This window comes from Ambystoma mexicanum, chromosome 7p (genome assembly GCF_040938575.1).
Source record: "Ambystoma mexicanum isolate Mex_15411 chromosome 7p, UKY_AmexF1_1, whole genome shotgun sequence".
NCBI lineage: Eukaryota > Metazoa > Chordata > Amphibia > Caudata > Ambystomatidae > Ambystoma > Ambystoma mexicanum.
In genome coordinates this window covers 462,133,761-462,152,834 of record NC_090939.1, presented here as the reverse complement: position 1 = coordinate 462,152,834, position 19,074 = coordinate 462,133,761, and the positions used below count along the sequence as shown (strand labels likewise).

General features: G+C 46.7%; 1 protein-coding gene across 1 annotated transcript in view; it reads left to right on the top strand.

Annotated features, from left to right (window-relative positions):
• F5 (coagulation factor V) overlaps positions 1 to 19,074 on the top strand; it is a 1,375,529-nt gene that overhangs the window by 934,907 nt on the left and 421,548 nt on the right. Inside the window, exon 16 of the mRNA XM_069636481.1 lies at positions 9,472 to 9,679. Coding sequence (XP_069492582.1) covers positions 9,472 to 9,679 — 208 coding nt within the window. The remainder of the gene's footprint in view (positions 1 to 9,471; positions 9,680 to 19,074) is intronic.

Here is a 19,074-nt window from a genome sequence, read left to right as displayed (position 1 = left end):
TGTGTTCGTTCTGGCAGGATTTATCCGGAACGGATGTGGCTGCGTTAGGCCTGAGGAAAACGCCTGGCTGGGGGTGTGGGACCAGCAGTGTTTACATAGAATGATGTGGAGTAAGCGGTGGATGTTCGTATGAGAACAGATATACCGAATGGTGTCATAGTATCTCTGTGTTCTAGTTGAGTGGTGATGTAAGGAGAGAGTAAGCGTGGGGTGTGGTGTGATGGGTTATATAGTCTTTCAGTGTGCAAACTTCTAAATGCAACTTTCCCAGAGAGGGAACTGGGCGAACTTCTAAGTACAATTTTCCATACAGAGTCTATTGGGAACACTTCTAAATTCATTTCATCAGAGAAGGTATTGGACTCGTATCCGCAGTCATCCGCCCTCCGCAGTCATCCGTCCTCCGCAGTCATCCGCCCTCCGTAGCCATCCGTCTTCCGCAGTCATCCGTCTTCCGCAGTCTTCCGTCTTCCGCAGTCATCCGCCCTCCGCAGTCATCCGCCCTCCGCAGTCGTCCGCCCTCCGTAGTCATCCGCCCTCCGTAGTCGTCCGCCCTCCGTAGTCGTCCGCCCTCCGTAGTCGTCCGCCCTCCACAGTCATCCGCCCTCTACAGTCATCCGCCCTCTACAGTCATCCGCCCTCCATAGTCATCCGCCCTCCATAGTCATCCGCCTTCCACGGTCAACCGCCATCCACACTCATCTTCCAAAGGTATCTGCTCTCCACAGTCGTCCGCCCTCCACAGTTATCCGCCCTCCACAGTTATCCGCCCTCCACAGTTATCTGCCCTCCACAGTCATCCGCACTCCACAGACATCCGCCCTCCTCGGTCATCCGCCTTGCACAGTCATCCGCCCTCCACGGTCATCCGCCCTCTATGGTCATCCGCCTTCCACACTCATCTTCCACAGGCATCCGCCCTCCACACACATCTTCCCCAGGCAACCGCCCTCCACAGTCTTCCGCCATCCATACCCATTTTCCAAAGGCATTCGCCCTCCACAGTCGTCCGCCTTCCCCAGTTATCTGTCTTCCACGGTCGTCATCTGCCCTCCACAGTCACCTGCCCTCCACAGTCATCTGCCCTCCACAGTCATCTGCCCTCCACAGTCATCTGCCCTCCACAGTCTTCCGCCCTCCACAGTCATCCGCCCTCCACCGTCATCCGCCCTCACAGTCAACTGCCCTCCACAGTCATCCGCCCTCCACCGTCATCCGCCCTCCACCGTCATCCGTTTTCCACCGTCAACCGCTCTCCACAGATTACCGCTTTCCAAACGGACATCCGCCCTCCACAGTCATCTTCCACAGGCATACACCCTCCACAGGCACACACCCTCCGCAGTCATCCGCCCTGCCCAGTCGTCCGCCCTGCCCAGTCGTCCGCCCTGCCCAGTCATCCGCTCTCTACGGTCGTCCGCCCTCTACAGTCATTCGCCCTCCACAGTCATCTTCCACAGGCATACACCCTCCACAGGCACACACCCTCCGCAGTCATCCGCCCTGCCCAGTCGTCCGCCCTGCCCAGTCATCCGCTCTCTACAGTCGTCCGCCCTCTACAGTCATTCGTCCTCCACAGTCATCAGCCCTCCACAGTCATCCGCCCTCCACAGTCATCCGCCCTCCACAGTCACCCGCCCTCCGTATTCATCCGCACTCCGTAATCATCCGCACTCCGTAATCATCCGCCCTCCGCAATCATTCGCCCTCCGCAGTCATTCGCCCTCCACAGTCATCCGCCCTCCACAGTCATCCGCCCTCTACCGTTATCTGCCTTCCACAGTCATCCGCCTTCCACAGTCATCCGCCTTCCACAGTCATCCGCCATTCCACAGTCATCCGCCCTCCGTAATCATCTGTCAGCAGCGTTCATCTTCCACGCGCATTCCACTCGTCGGTACTCAGTCGGTCTCCCACTTCCGGCCTCTCACCCTACACATTCCTCTGCTTTCGACATTCTTCCGCTCTTCCACACCCTGTCGCTCACCCATTCGGTTGCTGATACTTTTCTCTATTCATTACGCGCATCTGCTCTAGATGTTCTTCTGCTCTGTATGCTCTCTTCGATCAGCAAGCTCCTTCGCTCTGCATGCTCTTCCAATTCTCCACCTTCCTCCACTTTCTACACATAGCCGCTCTTCATACTTGGACCGCTTTCTACAGTCAATTGGTTTACATACTCATCCGTCATCCCCATCGGTTTTGCTCGTATTATTTATCGGGTCTCCAGACCCAGCCGTCTGCCAGACGCACCAGTCAACCGCTTTCATCCTCCACATTCATTTATACTTGTCTAGAATCATCTTTATTCATTCGCCCTTCTCAATCATCCGTTCACCACACTCATCGTCTTTCCAAGCTCGTCCATGCTCTATTTTTCTTTTATCCAGTGGTCAATTCGTGTTATTGACTTCACTGTTTACATCTACATTACTCGCTTTCATTTTTTTTCTGAATATTTGATACAATCCGTATATTTTTTTTTTTTTTTTGCATTTGTTTTTGCTTTGTGTGCTTCGCTGGGTCGGTGTTATTTTGATGATGCTAGAACGGAACCGGTTGGTTTTAGGGAAAGAGCCAGGTTTTCAGTAGTTTGCGGAAAGCTGTTAGCTCCTCGGTTAGCCTGATGTGGGGTGGGAGAGAGTTCCACAGGGTTGGGGCTAGGGCTGAGAATGATGCTCCGCCTAACCTGACTGAGTTTGTCTTAGGAATTACTAGGAGGCCGGCTGTGCTTGATCTGAGGGTGCGAGTGGGGTGATAAGCTATTCGTTTTTCTTGAAGATATTGTGGTCCAGTTTTATGTACTGCTCGATGGGTGAGGCATAAGGTTTTGAAAGCTACCCTACGGGCTACTGGAAGCCAGTGGAGTGTCTTGAGGGCTGGGGATACGTGGTCTCTTGGACCAAGCGCAAGTAGCACTTTGGCCGCTGCGTTTTGTGCTCTTTGAAGTTTGTTCATTTGGTAGGCATGGATTCCGAGGTATAGGGGGTTGCCGTAGTCCAGCCGTGAGATGACGATTGATTGTACCACAGAGACTCTGTTAGGAAATGATAGATATGGAAAGATGCGCCTAAGGTTTTTGAGGTGGTAGTGGCAGGACTTTGAGACATTGTTGACTTGGCGCGAGAGTGTTAGGTCAGAGTCTAGGGTGCATCCAAGATTTTTCACTGTGTTGGAGGGTATCGGTGAGTTGCCCATGGCGGTTGGCCAGGGTAGAGGGTGCGGGAGAAGATCTGGGTTGCCGCACACCATGATTTCTGTTTTGGAGGGGTTTAACAGGAGGTGGTTTTGGGTCATCCAGCGTTCAATGTTAAGGAGGCAGGATGCCAGGTCAGGTCGTGAGTTAGGATTCGTGTTCAAGAATTTTAGAATTAGTTGTGTGTCATCGGCGTAACTGTAACATAGGATGTTGTGTGCACGAATTATCGGTGGGAGGGTGATCAGGTAGAGATTGAAGAGGAGGGCAGATAGACACGCTCCTTGTGGGACTCCTGTGTCGACTGGTCGGGCTTGGGAGGTAAAGTTGGAGAGTGTCGTTATTTGGTGCCTGTCCTTGAGGAATGAGGCTATCCATTTGAGGGCGGTTCCACGTATTCCTAGGGAGTGGAGGCGATCAAGGAGTATTGAGTGATTGATCGTGTCAAAGGCGGCTGATAGGTCGAGAAGGATTAGTGCGGCGCATCCCGCGGAGTCAGCAGTCATTTTAAGGTCGTCCCAGATAGAGGTTAGGGTGGTTTCAGTTCCGTGACAAGTTCTGATGCCTGATTGGGCGGGGTCTAGGAGTTTGTTGGCTTCAACAAAGGCGTTAAGTTGAGAGTAGGCGGTTCGGTCAATGAGTTTGGCGAGGAACCTGGTGTTTGATATGGGGCGGTAGTTTTTGGGCTCAAGCGGGTCGAGCGAGGGTTTTTTAATCAGGGGTTTGACGTGCGCCAATTTGAATGCGTCTGGAAAGGTACCGGAAGAGAGGGAAGCATTTATGATGGATCTTGCGTGTTCTCCTGCACAGGTGGAGGCAAAGATTTCTTTAAGGGTAGTGGCAGGGCATGGGTCCAATGGTGATCCGGATGGTTTGCGGGCAGATAGGAGTTTGAGAAACTGTTCTGTTGTTAATGGACTGAAGGAGTCGAACGTTGGTTGCGTGGAGGTTGTAGCTGATGGGTTGGGTGGTAAGGGCTGAGGATTGTCTAGTGGCTGTAAGAGTGCTAGTTTAGAGGTTAGAGTATTTGTCCTTTCTATAGCAGTGGAGTAGAAGTGGAGGGAGAGTGAGTCACAGAGTGATTGCGATGCGGTCGGGATGGTTGTGTTACAAGCTGGGTTGGTGAATTCGGAGATAATTTTGTGGCGTTCTTTGCTTGGGTTTTTGCAGTTTAGGATTCGGGAGTTGTAGTGGGCCTTTTTTGTTTTCCGGATTTCGGCTTTGTACCGATACAGGTGTCGGGCTAAGGTGGTCCTGCTCTCATGGGTTTTCTCTTTATGCCATTTGCGTTCTAGGTGTTTGTATAGTCGTTTAGTGGTCTTCAGCTCGGGAGTGAACCATCTGGGGAAAGGGCCACGGCGGATTGATGGTTTGCAGGGGGGGGTGAGGCGCATCAGAGATGCGCTAAGCCATGAATCAAGGGCCTCAGGGGTGAGATGGTTGTTGAGAGGGCAGGATGGTGGTGGAGACTGGAGGAGAGCCTCGGCTAGGTCTGGGGTGATTATTAGTTTCTTCCAGCATTTGCCTATGTTCGGAGGTTCGGATACGAGTAGGGGGAGGGGTTCGGGTGAGTGGATGGTGAAAGAGAGAATGTAGTGATCAGACCAGATGATAGGGGTGGGCGGCATTAGCTGAATCAGGTCCTTACCGCTGGGTGTGCTCCGCGCACCTTACTTTTTTCGCATCATGGACCTGTGGGTGCCTTCCATGCTTCTGGGCCACGGGTCCGTGAGGATTAGTATGCCTCGGTTGCTTTATTTTAGGAGGGGAGGTTGCCGCCAATCTGGGCCAGTTCATTGTTGTGGATGAACCGGAGTATACCTCCCATACCACGTCTTTGTGTAGTAATGGGCATCAGCTGCCTGGTTTACTACCAATCCACTCTCGTGGGGTTGCCTGCGGCACGATCCAGTCCCACCGCTGTGCTGACTCACTGCGTTTTCTGGTGGTCCCACTGCCCGGTCCCTGCATGCAAGCTGGAGACACTGTTTACATCCCCATCCAGTACATCATGTGTGTTGCGCCGTACCTGCTTCAGGCCTCCACAGGTCCCCGTGACTCTACCTGTGCCCAACTGTGTGCCCTGAGTGGCTGGGTCAGCGTTTAGAGGTTGCATGCGGCCTTGTATTATGTTTTATAGCACCGTTGTGCTGACCGGCTTTGCAGGATGACTCTCCAGGGCTCGCCACAGGCTCAGTTGCGAGCATATTCATTGCGCTTCACACCCGCTGTCCCCCGTTGTGACATTGTAGCATTATTGCTAGGGCATCGCAGTGTGCTTATCAGTGGATTGTTTATAGCTCGGATCATTGCGTCTTTTGATCCGGTGCTTTGGCAAAGGTAGCGAGCGCCCACAGTGTTGTCCTCTTCTGGGCAGCCGCCGGGTGTGCCGGACAGCTCTCGTGCCTCCCAGTAGGCGCGTCCCTGTTGTGTATGCCGGTGCTGTACTTGTCCGTTTGTGGCCCCTGGCATGCGTTTCAAGCCCACTGTGTAGCAATGAGGTATCCTTGTTCTGTTCATTAATATACAAAGGAGATAGAACATTTTTAATACATTGGGCCTCATTCCGACCTTGGCGCAAAGGGATACCGGGTACCTGTAAGGACACCGGTTCCGGTAATCCCTTTGCGCCCTATTCCGAGGTCCCCCAACGCGACCCATAAGGTAAGTTTGGTCGGGCCAAATGTACCTTACGGTTCCCGTTAGGGGACCAGGGCGCAAATAACGGCCTTGGCATGCGCCGGGCTGTTATTTGCACCCTCCCCATTCCCATTGGGCCCTATGGGGGGTCAAATGGGAATGGGGATTGCCATTTTCAATAGGGACATACAGGTCCCGCAAAGGTCGGAATAGACCGGTAAGCCCCCATTGAACCAGGGCGGACTCAGAACCGTTATTGGAGGCAGTCATGGTGCTAATAGCGCCACGACTACCTCCAATCTCGGAATGAGGCCCATTGTCTCTGTATCAAGGATCAAGGGGATTTGTGTTTTTTAGACACATTTAGGTTTTTTCGTATGTGATGAGTGTTTTCATTTGTGTCTTGTGCATTTAATTGTGATGTTTAGGTAAATGTTACATAATGTTATATTAACTTATTTGAATCACTTGTTTGTTGTTAGGGTCCATATTTGTTTTAACAAAATTGATTGTTTTTTTAATAAAATGTTTGTTGATTTTGAATTTGATGTATTATACACAGTCTATTTTTTGAAGACTAGTGTACATTGGTGAACTTGGGATCCTTGATGCAGAGACAATGTGTTAAGAAATGATCTATCTCCTTTGTATATTAATGTAATCTATTTTCCTGCTGGTGGAGTTAGATCTCTTTGGTGAACAGGGTCTCTGCTTTTGCAGACACCTATAGAAATTTACCATCCTTGTTCTGTTCTTCATCTGAGACCGGGCATTCTCATACGTGCTCGTTAACGCTTGACTCGCCTGCAAGCGGCTGTCCACAAAACGGATACTAAGTATCGAGTCAATTCCTTTGTTCGTCTCGGGCCGCCATTTTGTTTCCTTTGCTTCCGCACCACTGCAATTTTCGTTGGACTGAATGCACACGAGTCACTTTGCTAGTCCGCTCCGCATCACGCTCCAGTTGTGCCTCAGGTATTCATTGGTCCGCACATGCAATTTCGTTCACCATGAGCTGGTTTTGCGTGGCTTCTGAACGGGTCAGTTTAGGATCGGCGGGAGCCCCTCGGTAGACACGTCCTCTTAAGTGGCCCTGAAGCCACGCCCCCGTCTTCAGCTGCATCTTGTTCTTCATATTAAGGTACTATGCCAACCCGACTGAGAGAACTTACCCCTCGCGGTGAAAGTTTGCAGAACTTTCCCAACTTGCAGGCCTAATCAACTTGTGACCCAACAAATGATTCATTTTCGTACAAACTACTTCTGAGAACTTTGGCAAAAGACTTTACCATTTACTACAAGAACTGCTCTTTCCTATCCAAGACGCTAGTCCATTGACTTAGGCCTAGGCCTATTGAACTGAACCGAGTCCTCTATTGAACTGAAACTATTTGCACTGCCTAAGAAAGTATCGGTGATCTCTTCTATTAACTTGTGCCTTTGAACTCCTTTTTAAAGTGACTGAAATGCCGTTTTGCTCCTATTTCAGGGGAGCCTAATTTAAGAAACGTATTGGTTTTGTGCTGAAGTATGTTTGTGTATAATATTAAGTTGCCTCCTTCTAGTGAATGTTTTCTAAATGATTGTGTAATAAATGTATAAGTGTTTTAGCAAGAAGCCTTGAGTGTAAGTGTCTACTTGAAGCACTGTGATTGTAAGACCCCTGTGTAACTTCATTTACTGCTCACATTCCGTCTTGAGATAAGCCTGGCTGCTCAGCCCTCTACCACAAAACTGTGCAGTACAGACTTATACCAAAGGTTGGTTTTGCTTACACCTGTAGTCCTAATTGTATGTGGTGGTCCCACAGGGTAATGCATTAATTCTGCCTAACAGGGACACAGCACTGTTGTCAGCCACTGTACCATGCAGTCCCCCAGTGAGGAGATTCATCACTGTCACACTAAACTTCCTTGTACCTTACGAGTCGAGACAGAGCTAATGCACTAATGCCAAACTGCACAGTACTGCCCTGCACAGTACTGCACTGCAAGTAGGAACTGACAGTCTCCCATAGCCAATGAATCAACACTGTCTGCATGTTCCAAACACGCCTGCAATATACTTACTCTCAGGCACATCGAAAGTCGAATGGCGGAGAGGATGCTGCCATATGTTAATATATGCTTTACTTAATAAACATGCGAGTTTCATGTATCCTTTCTTGTGCATAGCTTTTGTGTCTAGTCTCTAGAGGTTGTCTTATTTTTGTGCTAAAGTGTATCAGTTAGCAAGAATGAACTATGTAACCCATATATTGATGTATTCCTTATAGGAAGGGCCTTCCTTCTGCAGTTACACAAAATAAACCAGTAATGCACAAATAATTCTAATCGGCCAATACTACAACCAGGATTAGGCCATCTGTGAACGCCACTCTTGCCTCTTAAGGATCAGTCTCTCACAGGGAAGCTGAAATAGAAAGTTTGCCTAATTTAACAAGTCAGGACCCGTTATAGAATAACTACCTTCCTTGCAGGCCTGCCCCTGTCCCTAGACATCCACTTTTGCCCCCCTTTTTTGATCACATTGGGAGGGATTGTCTGCAACCTCATTTCCTATTTTCCAAAAATAAACAGAACTCTGTCGGGTACCCATAGTTCTGTTTGTTTTTTCCACACCATCATTGTGCTTGCACCATGTGACAATGTATCTACTTCAGAGTACCCACAATAAGAGGCCCATGAAGGAGAGACATACACCAGGAAATCTCCAGGCATTCCCATTGCCAGTCCACTGCTGCAGGTCATCCATTAAGGCATGCCATGCTGGCAGTGTAGTTAATAGGAACATGCAGAGTTATTTGTGTCATCAAAATGAAACAATGCTTCTGAAATGTTTAAGAGCCTTGAGAATATTTACAAATGTTAGCAGTGTTGTTCTTCTATCACTTGTTTGAGGGATAGTCTCATTGACCCACCGAATATTAAAGTCCAGTCAAGTTTCCACATTATTCACATCTATCAAAAATATTAGCATATCATGAATTTGAGGAGAGCTTGATTGGGTTATTTGTTGGTTACCATGACAACCCAAATAGATATTACCATTCACCGGCTCAACAAGCCCAATGCACTACTATTATTATTATTTTTCTCGGCAGGATAACTCAGGGGTCTCGGGAGGATAGCTCAGGGGCAACGTGCTCGCCTTGGAAGCAAGACGACACGAAGGTCCGCTCTTAGAAACCTCTGGGTATTAAGCGTGTATAAATAACCAATCATGTCATATCATTATTATTATTATTATTGATAATAACAGTAATACGACAAATAGCTTGCTTAGTGTTTTAAGATGAACTGTTTCCCATTTCTTAAAGTTGGATGTGCCTTGGTCACTTTATTTCTAAGACTGCGCCGTTCAGAAGGGATGACATGTTCTAGTTGTGTAACGTTTCAGCACATTTTGTACTCCTCAGACAATATAAAGAAGGCAATGTTTTTGAAGAAACAAACAATGTGGGTCATCTCTGAAAATTTTGAGAATTTCCCGCCACGCTGTACAATGAATGTGTGCTGTCAATAAATGGCTTAGGCAAATTCCACTCTTATTTATATCCAGGACTGCATTCACATTCCCCCTTTGGAAATATCTGCTTTATTTAATTTGCTTGTTGTTGTTTTTTTATTTTGCAGGAAAAAGATATTCACTCGGGCTTGATAGGTCCCCTCTTGATCTGTAAAAATGGGACTCTCGACAAGTTTGACAACCGGCCCTTAGATGACCGGGAGTTTATCCTGCTCTTCATGACATTTGATGAGGAGAAAAGCTGGTATTTCGAAAAGAAATCTAAGAAGACGTGCACCAAAGTGGAGCCATCAAATACATGTTATCAATTTCATGGTAATGTACTTTTCTGCCTGGAATGAAAAAGCCACTGGGGTTTTGTTGAACAACAGCAAATGTTTCATGCAGAGAAAACAATTGTAGGAAGAAAGGTATTCATTTTGTGCCGGATATGTTTGCCTATGCTGATAGCCAATCTTTATCCGATGAAAAAAATAGTTTCCTCTTATGATATTCTTGACATCAAATCTGCCTAGCAATAATGATGGCATGTGCTTGTTATGTTCAAGAAAAGTATTGGCCGAACCCAAAGACGCACACTTGCCCAAGTTGGACCAATAAAGAAAACTGGGATACAGCAGTTAGGGAAAGCTTCATTGTTGGTTTTGCCAATGATTTTAATGTAGATTTTATGATATAGAATGCGGGTCAGGATTATAGCATGTATGTGCATTGGGGTTCTCGAATTGAGATATCATTTCCCTGGGGAGAATACGACCAAGAACCATCAATATAGTTTCCTACAAACCAAGTAGTAAGAGTAAACTGAAATGATACTCTAGTCAGTTAGTATTCCATTGGCAAAGTCGAAAGAATTGGTGCTGCCCAAAACAGAGACTGTGAAACCTTCACTGTTTGTTGACAATGTGAGATACACAAATAGACTCATGCACAGATATAATGTGAATGCAGAACAATTATGTCTGCATTTCCACCTCATTTGAGCAAATGCCTATAGGCAAGCTATTCAAATATGTTTTGGAATGCGTAGGGACCCAACCCAATGCCAAATGCCAAGTTATTGTCGTTGTTTCATCCTATCTGCTCTTGTCCTCGGTACACACGCTGTGATACCCTCTGGTCTGGCCGTTACATAAATGTAATAAATACATGCTGTGGCCCAGAAGATCAGCTCTCCCTTCATCTAAGCCTAAAGAGCAGAAGATGTAATGTGCCAATTAGAGGTGGCACAGAGGTTGCCACATCACAAACTGAAATAGCAATTGCTACACTTTGGAATTCCAATTTCCACATGCTGGAGGAACAACACAGTGCCACTAGCATTAGTCACATCTGAGGACTAAATTCTTTATTCTTTACTTCACAACTGTGGCAGCTGCTCTCTGAGGTCTGATCTGTGCTACAGTAAGGAGGATGCAGCTCCACAGGTCTGGTATGTGCAGTTACCGTTTTGTGGACATCCACAAATAGCCCCAATGAAAGTTAGCATTGACTATCTCCTGTCATAATTCCCCATCTCATGTTTCAAGCTTAAAATGGCTGCTCTTTAGCTACATGTAGTGGATGGCTACTCGTAGAACCAAGACTTTAGCAGCATGAGACACAGTTAACATGTACAAATATACACTGACAAATTGAGCCAAGAACAGATGTCTGAAGAACATGCAACAACTCCTTAGTTCAACCAGAACATTGTCTTCTTTATAATCAGAGATTCCCTTTTTCTTGTTTCTTACGCTACCATAGCCATTTTCTCTGAACACTACTGATAGGCTGGGTGCTCCTGGGAAACACTTGTCACTGCGTTTTGATTTCTCTATGTCGATGTGTCTACAAGAACAGGCAATGGACCTTCATCAGCACAGATAGTGGATGCTTATCTTCTTGATGCAACCCACGTGGTAAGGGGTACTGATTCATCCAAATGTTTATCTAACTGGCAGAAATGTGAGAGTGAACATAGAATCCTTTAGCTGATCCCTAACAAGTGTAAAGTCTAAGCGAGTATTCAAGGCTGCACAGGGTACTTTGTCTGAACCCATAAGAAGCCACATACTGTCTAATATTAAACAATTGACTCATTAATATGAACACGTACTGCATCGTAGGAGACTAAGGCAGGGCACCTAGTCATAGCCAGAAAACGAGCTACTATGATGAAGTCTTCTTTTCTGCTTCAAGTTTCTCCTTGTCCTCTTAGTCTCCTTTGCAGGTAGATAGTAACCACCCTCCCTTTCTTAGACCACCCCCCTTAGTCTAAGTCACCATCTTGCAGCTTAGAAGTCCCCCAAAATGCATGCAACAGCAGGCCATATTGAACCCTGGCCTAGACGGCAACTGAATTCTTGTTCTCTTTGTCACCCTGACAGGTAGGATTAGATTTGAACCCTCAACCCTTCCTTAAAAGCATTCTGCTTGCAGACTGAACACTCCCTTCACAACCCTCCCTGAAGCGCCTTACTTGTATCCTGTGTTCCTGCTGCTGCTGCTTCTATGACTGAGAAAAGAGGACTGCTTTGTCATTCTCCATCATTCATATCTGTTTCCTGTTGAACTACTATTGGGAATATAAGTATTCTCCTTTGCTCCTCCAGTCACCGTGGTGTCCAGAGCAAAGAACAGACAGAGCTATTTGTTGGAGTTATTTTCTTTGTGTGTTTCATTCTTTGCCTGCCATTACCCCCAGTAAGGGTATGCAGAGTTAAGGGTAGGAGCACCAAACAACATAGAAATCAAACTCCAGCACAACACTCAACTGAAACAATTATTTATTCACACCTGCATTCTCCCCAACTGTCACTCTACAAATGCGAAATCAATGCCCTCATTAGCACACACACAGAGACATGCTCTTATTTACAGAGGCATAGCCCAACCCCCACCATTCTCCTATTCTCTCTGACTTGTTCTGCCCACACTATCTTGTCCACCACATATATCGCCCAATAAGTATTGGCATTTACAAAAACTCACTCACACTTGGTAACCCAATTCATCCACCATACACATCCTTTGAATCCCTTTCTCTCAGTTGTTCCCCTCCATTACACCCACACCCCACATTCCTCCACCTCATTTACTGGCCCACAGCTCACAATCCCACCTTCCACAATCATTGGCCTGACTTCACCACTAACAACCGCAGCTACCTCTGCACCAACATCTACTGGGGTGATTTTAACATAGGCACTTCCCACTCAGACAAAAATCTCATACTTAACACCACCTCACTCCTCTCATGGCCTGCAGCATCAAGCACCACATCATCTACCCCGAACACATTGCTGGCAATACCCTTGACCTTCTAATTTCTTGCAAAGGTAACATCTCTGTGAGAAATGGAATCTGGGTGTCATGGTCTTACCACTGTGAGATCCACTTCACGCTCACTCTAACACACAACATCCCCCCACCTGCCACACATATTGCCACCCCCAAACCAGGCACATCAAACATATTACAGACACAGCCTCAGCACCGCTCATACCACCCCACTTTCTCTTCACATGCACTCCTCTATAATCCTCAACAATTACAACACCCTCAAAACCCCCAAAACCCCAAACCATCACTACAAATCATGGTTCAACAATTCCCTCCTCTCCATCAAACAGGAAGCCAGCCGCCTTGAAAGAGTCTGGCAGAAGAACCCATGCCCCCTACCAGGACATCGCTCAAGCACTGCAGCAAATACAAGATGTCCATACACAAATACAAAGCTACCCATTACCTTCCAAGAACTCCAATCCACCACCAATTTCACACAGAAACCTTTTAGTATTGTCATATCACTCTCCAAACCACCGCCCACACCTTCCACCCCTCCATCCAACTCAGTATGTAACTCCTGCATTGACTATTTCAACACTTGAATACAACATATCAGACAAGCGCTCCCCTTTGCACCCCCTAATCCCAAATCTTGCAACACATGTGGCACATTCCACCCCATCGAACATGACACCCTCATGACCCTCAAAGCAAAATCAAAAACAGTGCACTTCCTGCATGATGCTTCCCCTCCACCCCCCAGCTGCATTCAACTGCATCACCACCCTCGCTCCACATTGGCTTAACATCATCAACTCCTGTCCCTCACATCATATCACTCCCCCCCCCACTCAAAACAGGACAAATCTCACTGCTGCTTAAGAAACCATCCCTCTACCCCATGTTTCCTGAAAACTTCTTTCCCATCACTATCCTGCTATACCTTGCCATAAGCATGGAAGGCTTGGTCATGAGCCAACTCTAACAAGACATTGGGCTTCATTACAAGTTTGCCGGACCAGAAATAAGGGTGCTGGTAAGCTCATTGGCACACTTGTTTCCGGACCGGCAAACTACGGGTTTGCCTGCCGGAGCCGCCGTGCCCGACAGGTCTGACCCTGCCGGGCACAGCGGTCACGGGAGGCAAAGCCATCACGGAAGCACCGGCACCGTTAACAACGGTGCCGGTGCTTCCGTGTCACCACTCCCATAGTGTCCTCTGGGACACTATGGGAAAGAGAATTAACGAAATTACCGTCACCTGACTTCCCAGCCGCCGGACATGGAATAGCCAGCTGGCACCGGGAAGTCAGGCGGCAGTAATTTTTTACGGGTCTGCCGGCTATCAGCAGTTTTACCGCTGGACCCGTAATGAGGCCCATCAACACAATCTCCTCAACCCCTTCCGATCTGGCTTTTTACCCAGATGCAGCACTGAGACTGCTACACTTCACATCCTCGATGACCTCCACAACATCTCTGACAAACCCTCCTTGTGCTGTTGGACCCCCCCGCAGCCTAGGACACTATCAACCAGACCAATCTCTTAAACATTCTATCCCACAGAATGAAACTCTCAGGCACTGTTCTCGACTTGCTCACCACCTTTCTCACTCTACAGAACATACTTTGGGCCTCATTATAAGTTTAGTGGTATCTCGGCCATAGATCTTACCACCACATGGATTTACCATTACTGCCACTTGGCCCGGCAGAATTACCACTGGATTACAAGTAGCGGCATGGCTGTGTTAGTCCCCATAGGACTCCATGGGGATTTCGGCAGAATTACCACAATCGGTAATTCTGCCGCAGTAATTCCACCGAAATTGCAATTCGTTTGCGGTAAGGGGGCAGAATTGCCTCCATCATTTTGCCTGAGGTTTTTCCTCCACTGTACCTCCAGACACATAGATTGCCTGTGCAATAATGCACCGGCAATGCAGTGGTAACTCTGTTACCCCCGTTTATGGCCACATCACCGTACTCATAATGAGGCCCTTTGTCTCCACACCCCCTATTGATCTGACACCACCCCTGTCAAGTAAGGAGTTTTGCAAGGATCTTTCTTGTCTCCCCTCCTCTTCAACCTATATGTTGATCCCATCAAACCGACCCTTAGCAACAGTAATCTCTATTTTCACCAATATGCAGACGACACACAAATTTCCAAATATCATCCCCCTCACAACTCCACACTCTCAGAAGCTGTCTCTCCACCATCAGCTCTTGAATGGCCATTCACTTCCTCAAACTCCACATTTCCAAAACGGAAAACCTCTGCATCTGCCCCCCAACCTCTATGCCACAAACCCAACCTCACACCCTGGATCAAAGAACTTACCATGGACAACCCACACATAACCCTCTCCACACCTGTCAGTTCCCCAGTCTTCACCATTAACCACCAAGTTTCCTTCACACACCACGTAGCTGCCATCACCAAAAAATGCAACCTACAATTACACCCCCTAAACAAGGTAAGACACATGCTTCCCTCTGATGACTTCCAGGCTCCAGTGCATGCACTAATTGTGTCCAACAGAAATGTTCTCCTCACTTGATTCCCCAACAGCAGCCTCACTCCCTGCAAGCCATAGAGAATTCATCAGCGAGACTCATCCTGCATCTACTCAAACACTCACACATCTCTGCAGCTCTCTCCCAACTCCACTGGATCCTCATACCAGAGAGAATTGCTTTCAAAGTACCCTGCATTGTAAATAAAGCCACCCACCTCAAAACCCCATCCTACCTTCCCGACAAACTGAAACCCTTCACTAAAACAAATACCAGACAAGCTAGCCAAAATCTCCTCTGCATTCCACACTGCAAACTAACATGCACACAAAAACAAGCATTCACCCTGTGGACACCCAGAAACTTGGTATACCCTTTTACTCCACATCCGACCGGACCCTACATTATCTCTTACCACAGAAGCCTCAAAAGATACCTCTTTCCCCACACCTTACCCAGCCACTCTACCTCCCCTAACATTGCCTGTCTATCCTATCTTCCTCTCCTGAAAAATGTTGTAACTTCTGTTTCACTTCCAACCCATTGAAACTTTGAACCTTGTAAGGTGCTCTGAGAACCTTTGTGTGAGGCCAGTGCTGGAACTCTGCCATGGCTCTGTGCTTCTTTGTGCCTGGAGTATTTTAACCTCCTCTTTGTGATGTTAATGACCAGTGTTTGGCAGCTATTCACTATGACCCAAAGTAACATCAGCCTTGGCCACAAGACAGTTCACAGTACTTTCATCAACCCCCAAACCTCTCACAACTGCATTCCCTGACTAGGTCTCAGCCTCTCCTCCCCTAAGCACAACACACATGAGAAGCAGGAACCGAGCTGGTCCTGTTATATGAACGGCAAACCTGACTACCCATACTAGTACTCTGACTGGCCCGCTGAATCTCTCAGAGAAGTTCAATAGTTCTGATTATCCTGCTGAACTTAGGTTCACCTGCTGAACCCACACGTCCAAGTCTGATTCTGTACCGCCAGCGTTTCTTGTGAGAATGCTATTCTGCCAAATCCTGTATTCTTCAGTTCAACTCATAAGTGCAACGAGGTGGATGTTTTCCCAGCATTACATCTGGCCTTCTTTTCACTCACTGGTCAATAGTTTCACTCTGGGGGGCTGAGTGCAGCCCTAACAAGATGTACCCTAACCACCAGCTACCTCTCTACCATCCCTCATTGGATGACTCTACACTGCTGCAAAACTTCTCCAAGAAGGAAATCATCTTTCTCAAAACTTTAAATACCAACCATAGTCTTCCATCTCTCATTACCTCCCCTCCTGCAGAAATAATTGAATACAATATTACTTAATGAGAAATGACCAAATGTATTCGATCTAATTTGTTATGGATTTTTGTACATCTTTATTAATATATAGATGTGGGGTGGGTTAAGGGTATAGGTGAAGGTAGGGGGAAGTGGGAGGGGGGCACAGGGTGAAAGAATTCGACCGAAAGGAATGCAGTAATTTCTCATTAGGTATTTGTTTTTTGATCATTTCATGGCAATCCCCCCTGCTGATCTCCCAACTCCATCACATAAGGCTCACATCCTTGAAGTCCTCTTTAATAAGACCTTAAAGTCTATCAATTTATCACATGCACTGCTACTGCAGCCTGGAGCTACAAACTCAACATCAACTGCACCTCACCCACCACAACATTCAAATATATGAATAAGGAGAGTTTGGTAGAGTTATAATATGTGAGATTGCTGTGAATTTCCTAACATTCATAAACATGTATGTAAGGGTGGAATGTTTAGGGATGATCTGGAGACCTTGAGATGGGTACTTAGTGGTGATGAGAAGGCTGTGCCATGGATCTATGTAGTTTAGGTGTAAAGTACTTCAGAGAAAAATGTAAGTCAGTGGTCAGGATGGTGTTAGTGAGTCTATGTTCTGGAGGCTGACCTCTATTCTAACGCTCAGCAAACTTGTCTACTGCTCGATCCTATTCCTTAATGTTCCCCACTACTCCTTTGCTCCTGCGACTAAGTTTTCAAATTTGACACACACACCCTTTAAAACCACAATGATCCTCTCTCACCTCAGTGTACCATCATTGGTTGGGATGGCTCTTTATGAAAAATCACTTCCTCTTTAAGCTCCTACCCCTCATTTTCAAGTCAATCCATGATCTTGCCTACAAATGCCTTGCTTAATGTACCTCTTTATATTTTAAGATTGCCTGCATCACCAATAAAGCAAACTTCACTCACATACCTTTGTACCTAGCTGAAAAAATCTGAGCCTCAGTTGTGCCATACTATTCAGGAACCAGGCCATCACTAGGCTCGAGACAAAACCAACGTACAAGAGAGAAAACAGGAAACAGGCCCTCTGTTGCTTTGCCCCTGCCTACTGGAACATCATCTATATAGCAATCCGGACCGAGCCAATGCTCTTGCAGTTCAGGAAGGAACTCATGACCTTGCTCTTTAGTCAATAGTGTCTTTGTGTTCCCACATCACACCGCACTCCATGGCCAGAACATCCCATGCCACATTTTATAATCCCCCCTCCTTGCCTCATATGTTACCCTCAACAACAAGTGCAGTACTCTGTGGCTTCCTAGCTAGGTTTGTCCAATTGCAAATACTCTACAGACTCCAGTTTGCTCTCTGCAATCCTCATATCTTAATAAACTGTTTTCTATCTATATATAGTGTGTTACAGTTGACATGTAACATTTCATGGTTGCAAGAAATCTTACATATATAAATTCTTGACAATGCAAAAATGTCATCATATTTCATACTATTAAGAAGGGGACATTATTAAAATCTTATTAAATAACACACTTTAGCTATTGGAAGTTAAACAAACTGTAATATTTTAGGACTCAAGTTCCTTGTCGATAACAAGCCATAGCTTACTTACTGCCAAGGTTAGAAAAAGTTCTTTTCCAGGAAAACAATGTGGCCAGAACTGTTTTTTATCATCCTCATACCATGCACAAATTTCCTCAGAAATTGATAATGTAATGCTGTCATGCTCGCACACTTAGTGCCAAGCATTTTCAACTGTATTAGCTGCACAATGAATATGGCAGTACCTTGTAAAAGTCTCTATGCCATATCTAGGAATTCTAATGAATTCTATATTTACCAGCAGTGAATACTGTTATATATGCTTGTGTTGGGCAAGATTGCATGTAGTAACCCTGTGGGAGACTAGACCAGCATTGTCCTCTTTGCAATAGGTAACCCAACCTTTGGTATAGGTCTGTACTACACAAGTTGGTAGAGGGAATGAGCAGCCAGACTTATCTCAAGAGGGGTCAATGTGAGCTTTAGAGGTGCAACATAGAGATTCATAGTGACAGGTATTCAAATAACATTTATACTCAAGGTTTCTTAATAAAATAATTATTTATTAATTTAACAGTCAATTTTAAAATAAGCCTTCTTTAGAAAGTGCAAAATGCAACAATAAAATTGTCATGAACCACTGCCTGCGCCCATTCTGGACTTCGTGGTCCCTGACCCATAGAGGACTGAATTCCGTGATCCTTCCAACATGGCCGTTTGGTGCGGAACGCAGCTTGCCAGTCTTTACGTGCTACGTTCGACATTCTACAAAGCAGACACACACCCGTGGCTCTGCGCGTCTCAACGCTACCACTCGGAGCAGTCTGACTGTGTTGCCGAAGTTCGATCGGAACTTCCATCCTAGTCCTGTTTCCCCGATTCCTTGAATCTACTTCCTCTTTTTCCTTTCCTCGAACTTACATTACTATTCCTCCAGGATCCTCGCCTGCGCTCGAGTCACGGCGTTCCGTGCCTCCGAGCTCGGTCTTAATCTCCTTCCTGGTTCCTGGTACTGGACATCCGACCGCCTCCTGGAGTAGGATCGCTATCCCACGCTGGAACCAGACGACCAGCACACGAGTCTCTACAAATCCCGGACC